The sequence below is a fragment of the Odontesthes bonariensis genome, chromosome 24 (genome assembly GCF_027942865.1).
Source record: "Odontesthes bonariensis isolate fOdoBon6 chromosome 24, fOdoBon6.hap1, whole genome shotgun sequence".
Taxonomy (NCBI): domain Eukaryota; kingdom Metazoa; phylum Chordata; class Actinopteri; order Atheriniformes; family Atherinopsidae; genus Odontesthes; species Odontesthes bonariensis.
In genome coordinates, this window is record NC_134529.1 from 23,385,981 (window position 1) to 23,393,189 (window position 7,209).

The 7,209-nt window shown below is 43.1% G+C and overlaps 1 protein-coding gene across 1 annotated transcript in view; it reads right to left on the reverse strand.

Annotated features, from left to right (window-relative positions):
- emilin1a (elastin microfibril interfacer 1a) overlaps positions 1-5,313 on the reverse strand; it is a 31,663-nt gene extending 26,350 nt beyond the window's left edge. Inside the window, exon 1 of the mRNA XM_075458775.1 lies at positions 4,967-5,313. Coding sequence (XP_075314890.1) covers positions 4,967-5,079 — 113 coding nt within the window. The 5' untranslated portion in view covers positions 5,080-5,313. The remainder of the gene's footprint in view (positions 1-4,966) is intronic.
- Positions 5,314-7,209: the final 1,896 nt, after the last annotated feature.

The following is a 7,209-nucleotide window of genomic DNA, read 5'->3' on the forward strand; positions in this document are numbered from 1 at the left end:
ATGCAAAAGTACTTCTTAACCTGCAGTCTCTTTAATGGCCAGCAGGGGGTGTTTTTCTAATGAGTTTTAAATATTAATGACAAGAATCAAGTCTTCAAATTGATAAGGCGTTGTACAGTATTAGGGGCAGGAGTAGTTCAGGAGGAAGAGTAGTTGTCTGCCAACTGAAAGGCTGATGGTTTGATTCCTGGCTTCCACTGACTACAAGTCAGAATATCATTGCTGAAGACAATAGCCGCTTTCGGACAGAGCCGTTCTAAGAACGCAGTTATCAGAACTGTCCTACTCGAATTTCGTTCTGATAACTGTCCTTCAACAGCGGAACTGTTTCAGTCTGCATTCGCACATGAGTCGGGACCAGGTCGGGACTGATGCGGCGCGGGCAGCCGTCTGCGTCAGTGACGTGTTACGTTAGCCGTTTAGCGCCACATTCAACAACAAAACAAAACAAACAAAACTCGGTAAAAGTAAGGAGAGAAGAAAAAACACCACCAAGGAGCTAATATGGAGAGCGGGGAGGCCACCGTGTTCATGGTCTGCATGATGGTGATATTAATCATGGACGATCACATCGGGCGTCCAACATCGAGGCCCTTTCACACTGAGGAATAACCTGCGTTTAATCCGCGAATTTAGCGTGTCCGCTGTTACGTTCACACTGACGACCCGGGTTGCCGTGTCAACTCGACTCGCCTTTCGACCCGCGTCGGACCCTAGTCTTTTTGCCGAGCCGAGTTTGATGTGAAAGCAATTGACGCGGGTCGGACGTGGGCGTGGCGTGACGTGAGGAGTTTTAAAGACAGAACGGACAGCTGATTCAGAACAACAGCGACAGGTGAGGACAAGTTTCACTCTGTTTTACATCAAGTTCGAGACATTTTTGAAGATGGCCAACTGGGGAGACAAGGAGGTCCGCGAGCTCCTCAGCCTCCGAGCAGAGGACATTATTTACCGCCACATTTCGGGGATGGTGAAAGATGGACCTCTGCTGGAAGAGCTGGCGAGAAAGATGGGAGAGTGACCAACAAACTAAAGGCCATGAGGAAAAAGTTCCATGCGGTTAATGACCACAACGGCAGGAGTGGCAGAGGGCGATTGGACTGGCCATATTTTGACATGTGCCACACCATCTGGGGAGGAAGCCACTCTGCCAACCCATTGCCATTCAGGGCACCATGGAGCTCGCACCCGCTCCTCTTCCCACACCACCGTCTCCTGTCCCCAGCGCAGCATCTGTCAGCCCCACCGAGATCGAAGATGCAAACGAAACAGCCAGCGGGACCAGTGAAAACTGCTCGGACAATCAGCTCGGTAGTATTTAACCCTACCTCCGACGCATGGCTTGTGCCTACGTCATTGTACACGCCCAGCATTTTATGTGTTTCGTGTGACGCTCTGCCACTAGGCAACGCCCCCTGAACTCGGCTTCAGGCGACACGGGTCACCTAATACGTCACACACATGCACAGGGTCACACACTGAGAGAGACAGATGCCATACACTGGGCAACCAATCACTGCGCTCGGGGAGCATGGGGGTACAGCCTTGCTCAAGGGCACCTCGGCCTGTGGCAAGGAGGTGGACCAGATGTCAGTTTCACCAATCTTTGAGTGACGAGAGTGGTAATCGAACTGCCAACAGTTATTTGGCGACTCACTCTAACCACTGAGCCATTGCCGCCCCTATGGAGAGGCCATTAGCTTAACTCTGAACCCTGTGATAAGGCAACGCTTTATTACACCTGAGGCACAGCAGCCTGCAGTGTATTTTCAGTAACTCAAAACGCATCCAAGTGACAACATGACATCATGGTGTTAGCTACCATCTTTCATATGCAATCTAGGTTGAAAGCACATGTTTGATCAGTTCAATTTTTAGAAAATCTGACATTTATCTTTTAGGTAATATTGGAGGTAAAGACAATTTTTTTTCCATACTTCTTCTTTAAAATGCTCAAGTATATTCCATTCTGTACTTTTGGTCTATGCAGGAATCCTGTACATGACACTGATTAGTTCATTTTTTTTCTCAAATCAAGCAGCTTCTGTAAAAAAATAAAAAATAAATTTAAAAAAATGCTTGGTTTCCTGAAGAATTTAACTGCAGTAGTTCAGTGTGAAGTATGGAAATCCAAAGCCATATGCCGCATAAGGAGATTTCGCAACATAACTATCATATCCTGATGTATAAGACTTTCCTGAAGATGTGGCACTACAATGACTGCACAAGAGTCCTGTGTCTACATCATGGCTTCTGAATAGAGAACTTCAAAGCTAATTCAAATAAGTGTAAGGGAAGATAATTATGATAAGTGCAAGTGAGCCAAATAAGGCTGCGGCTACACGGAAACGTTTTTCACTGTAAACGATACTTTTTCTTATCGTTTCGCTGTCGCGGCCACACGGAGCCGGCGTTTCCACTACCCCAAAACGATAGTTTTTGAAAACGGGTTCCAGAGTGGGAAAGTTTGAAAACGGCCTCGTTTCGTTTCCATTGTTACAGCTAAAACGTTTTTGCGTCAGTCACACGTTGACGCTGGGAGCCAATTTTAACACTTCTCTATTGTCTCACAGCGTGGCGTGACACAGTGGCGTGTGTACTGCATCGTTTCATCGTTTTCGTTTGGACAGCAGCGCGTTTCCGTGTGGTCGCAAGAATTTTCGAACCCGTTTTCAAAAAAAAACTCGTTTCGTTTTCGTGTAGCCGTAGCCTAAGCCTGTTCCTTGTTACCTTCCTGTGGTGATCCAGTACCTCCATTATACTTTGAAAGACCCAAAACATGTCAGTAGTCCACCTGCATTGCAACTTAAACACACTGGCTCTTCCCTTTGGGGATGACGCGCAGACCTGAAATTTTGGCAAGAGATGTATCGGACAGCTCTGGGTCCTCCTGATCCCCGCCTCATGAGACCTTTGCTGTATATCTTCACTTTATTCAACAGCCTTTACCACTTTCAGAATACTTCACACATCTGTCAAAACAGATCAATTGAGTTCAAACAGATGTCAGAGGGGCAAACTGAATCGCCAAGGGCCAGTGCATTCTTCCCTCTGATGTGTCACTTTGTGTGTGTATGTGTGTGTACGTCACAAACCAGTCATGCTGGCTTCTTCAGGGCCTACTGGTTTCAGCAGGGGGAAAGCATTTAAGAACCCAGGCCCCCTCTTCGTCCCATCTGCGTTTTCTCTTGTCGTGTCACTCCTCCCTGGCTTTTGTAGTGTTTTCATCGTTTTCATAGTCATGCCTGCTTGTTCTCACTCCAGATATTTTTTTCTTTTTATAGTTTTCTCTTGTCCAGAACATGTTCCTGTCTTCTTCTAACTTATTCACCTTTTCAACACTCTCTCAAGCTATTTCTTATCTTCTCATAATTTATGTATAGTTGATTTACTATATTTCACTTTAATTTAATCAATTCAGCCTTTAGCTTTGCCTTCGATATGTTACTCCCACTTTCTCTCAACCACAGCTGCCAAAAGTTCATCTTCTTCGTACACCACCAGGCTGACCACATCTCATCACTTAGGCAGCCACTGCAACAGCAGAAGCAGCAGCAGCATACTGTAGTGTAATGTGGAGAGAAACCCAACAGACACCCATACTGCAGGAGCTCAACTCCCAGAAGCTTGGCCTGCCTTGCATACACATGCGCACACACAAAGTGCAAACACATGCAGGCATGCAAGCAGATGTATACCACATGGAAGATATCTGTCATTCATTCATTCTGACATTTTGTTGTGAGCTCTTTTATCTTCACACATGCACACCATCTACATTATCAGTCATCCACCTTCCTCAAATGTGCTCATTTATTGATTTGGGAGCACACCAACAAGTCACTGTCACACACGTGCACTCACGCGTGCACGTGGAGCCTCGACACAAGGATGGAGCTGCAACGGCACAATAAAGACATGCAAGTATGGGTTTTGCTGTACAAGTGGCTATTCATGAGCAGTCACTTAGATCTAAATGATTTCCTCACTGTTCCAAACAGGAGGTCAATATACTAGTAGCTGAAACACTGATCCAAGGTCTCTTGGGGTTTGTGTGTGTTAGAAGAAAGACTAGGGGTGGGTTGGGCATCCTTTTGAGCAGTCAAGTGTAAAGTTTAAGACAAACTTGGAATAAAAATTAAACTTGTTGATCAGTATCAGTCTTGAGGATTAACAGCGTCTAACATTCATAATCCATGCAGTTTGTTACTCCCCGCAAAGCATAATTATCCCTCCTTGTCTCTATAATCCTCTTGGGCAGAATGATAAATGCCCCACAGATAAAGATACTGGGAGCCTTGGTAGAAAATCTGGACCTCCTGAAATCTTTACACTTGAGGCTCTGGAACAGTAAATATTTGTAATCCCTGTAAGCCTTGTTCAGCTGTGGGCCCCTTGAATCATCCCACCGTCATCCACCCACCCACCCATCCATTCCTCCCGGTTCAGATCCCTCACTGAGTAACAGATCTAATCTTCAATAAGATATTTCCTATGAAAATCCAAATTCTGTCCATGCGCACCTCAAAAGTTACTTTCTGCTTGACTTCTATTGACTAAATGCAGTCTAAAAAGAGCATGCGAAAGGCAACACACAACATTTTTATCCATTCATTTATTTTTCGATAGAAAAACGTTAGAAAAAGATTTGCATTATCTGTTTATCCACGTGATAACAAGACATCAAGGAAAACATTTATGCCGATATAATGAGAGAGAAAAGCAGCTAGACGAATTTATCAGTGACTAATCAATTAATTGTTTCATGCGTAAATGACGTCATAGTACGTTAATAGCGACGTATTGCCCCGAGACGTTTGAACTCTTTTTCTTCATCCATCATTTTTCTTTAAATTATCAAACGCTGACGGTTCTTGAAAGCTCTTTTCAATTTCTGACCAACCCCAGCCGAAGTGGAGCCACAGGTTGATAACATCTACGCACGTGTAATTCCCCTCAAGCTTACCTGTGTCTGCTCGCGGCTCTCTGACCTGTCTGAACACTGGACTCCGCATATCCGAGACCCGAACAAACCCTGGTTAACACGAAGGCAAGCAAGTAAAAAAAAGTCTCCATCATTAAGTCCACCCTGGGTTAAAAACAAATTACTGTCATTTAAGGTCCACAGTTTGTCCAAGTGAAATACACAAAAGTTGTTTGTAAATTTAAGGAAGGTATGAAGCCATTGCTTCACATCATGAGAAGGTCCAGTAGTGTCCAGTTAAGGGCATTTCAGGCGGTAAACTGCGATGGTGCTGTAGACTGACTGCCTGCTGACTAGCGGAGTAACGACAGCAAAGTTTCCTGTCAGTCCTCCAAGAACTCGTGCCAACTCAGGGTCTCTCACTCACTCTCTTTCTCTATTTCTCTCTCTCTTTCTCTCTCGCTCTCACTGATCGCGTGTGCACGCCCGCGCACACTCCCCCCTCTCTTTACCTCACACTATTTTTTTCGCTTTTACACTCCACTGAAACCGCATGATTGGCGGTGAAATTCATTTTCAACTCTGCCAAGCAGTCCTACAGCTGAATAACATTATTAAAGAAATATTATCCACAAGTATTAAGTTCTTGTGAACAGGTGGAAGTCTTTACTGCAACGAACAAAGGCAAGGCACCAAAAAAAAAAACGTTAAATTAAGAAAATAACACACAAAAAATGTGTCCAATTGATTCTCCTGTAATCGAATGTTTTTCAGCAGAAATTTTCTTGATGGCAGTTTTCATTATGATTATAAATGGTTTCCTTTAGGGAAGAATTCGAGTTTCTGATATCTGGCTATATTTGATGCTATAACAGTGGGTCTATTTTTTTCTATGTTGATTTCTTAAAATGTCAAATATGTTATATCTCATATATCTAATTTTCGATGTCTAATTTTCAAATAAGGAACACACACTGTTCCCGGCAGCTATTCCTGTTTTTCAAAAGCGCCGTTTGCACAGCACGCACCAGGTTAACAAAAAATCTCAGATGTGCATGGCCGGTCAAAACTACACCAAAAGCGTCTGGAGTGCCAACTGTTGTGGCATCAGTTTTGGTGCATAATGCACAAGGGTGGGAGACGGCAAGTATAAATGAAGCATTCAAGAAAATGTGCAGCTAACTCAGCGAGACAGCAGAGAGGACAGTCTCTATGTCCTGGAATTTCTTGTTTTATTTTGAATTTGTGGGAGAAAAGAACAAAAACATCACAATGAAATACATATTGCACCCAGGTGATAAAGTGCCTGGTAGCAACATCAGATTCGAAGAAGCACTTGTAGGATAAGTAAAGCTACAACACCTGTGCTGTGCCACAGCTTAAACGGTTAGCTTATAACTAAACTAAAGCAACCACTCTGAGGAAAATGAATGACCTTGTTTCAGGTTATGCGGTGAAAATGATGTTACCAACAACTTCAGAGTTGGAATCTTTTCTTCGTCAATAAATCCCCACAACATATTAGGTTGTATATATTGAGGTTCATAGATTTGATTTTCCTATTTACTATTAAACATTGTGGCCATAAAGTATGTAAAGTGGGGACCAGGTCCAACTTTCCTTTCATTAGCCTGCAAGCCTCAGATTATACACCATGCGTACAATGTGGAGCCAGTACACTCACAGATAGGTAGATATGCTCTGGCAAATGGCACAAAGAATGACAAACAGTACAAGCACAGCACAGTAGTACTCTAACAAATAGCTTTTCTCAGCAAGTAACATAGTGCATTTAACAGTTTTTTAGAATATCTTTTGATATGATCTTGTAATCGAATTAGATACTTTAAAAAGTAACGCTGCACAACACTGCTACATACTCACCACTCTGTGGCATTAATGATTGCATTAATGGTCATTTAATTCCTAAATTTTGTAATACCCTCAATTGAAATGTCCAACACAGTAATTCCTCCAACAACTAATGGTTGTATGTACAGACAGTTAAATGCTGCTCATAGAAACAGATGATATAGCACATTTTAGGTCTAAACGACCATATAGATATGGATGTTTCCAACAATTTATATTACCCTGACAGCAAAAGTCATTATAGTATGTTCTGTATGTATGTAAGAACATGGTCATGGAACATGGAAATATGGAGTCATGGAACCTGGAATAGAATCGAAGGCTATGAAAAGCAACATTGAAGTTTGAGTGCAATATAACAGCTGCTTTGTTTTTTTGCACGACTTATTTTCCCATCCATTTAGTCGTTTCAG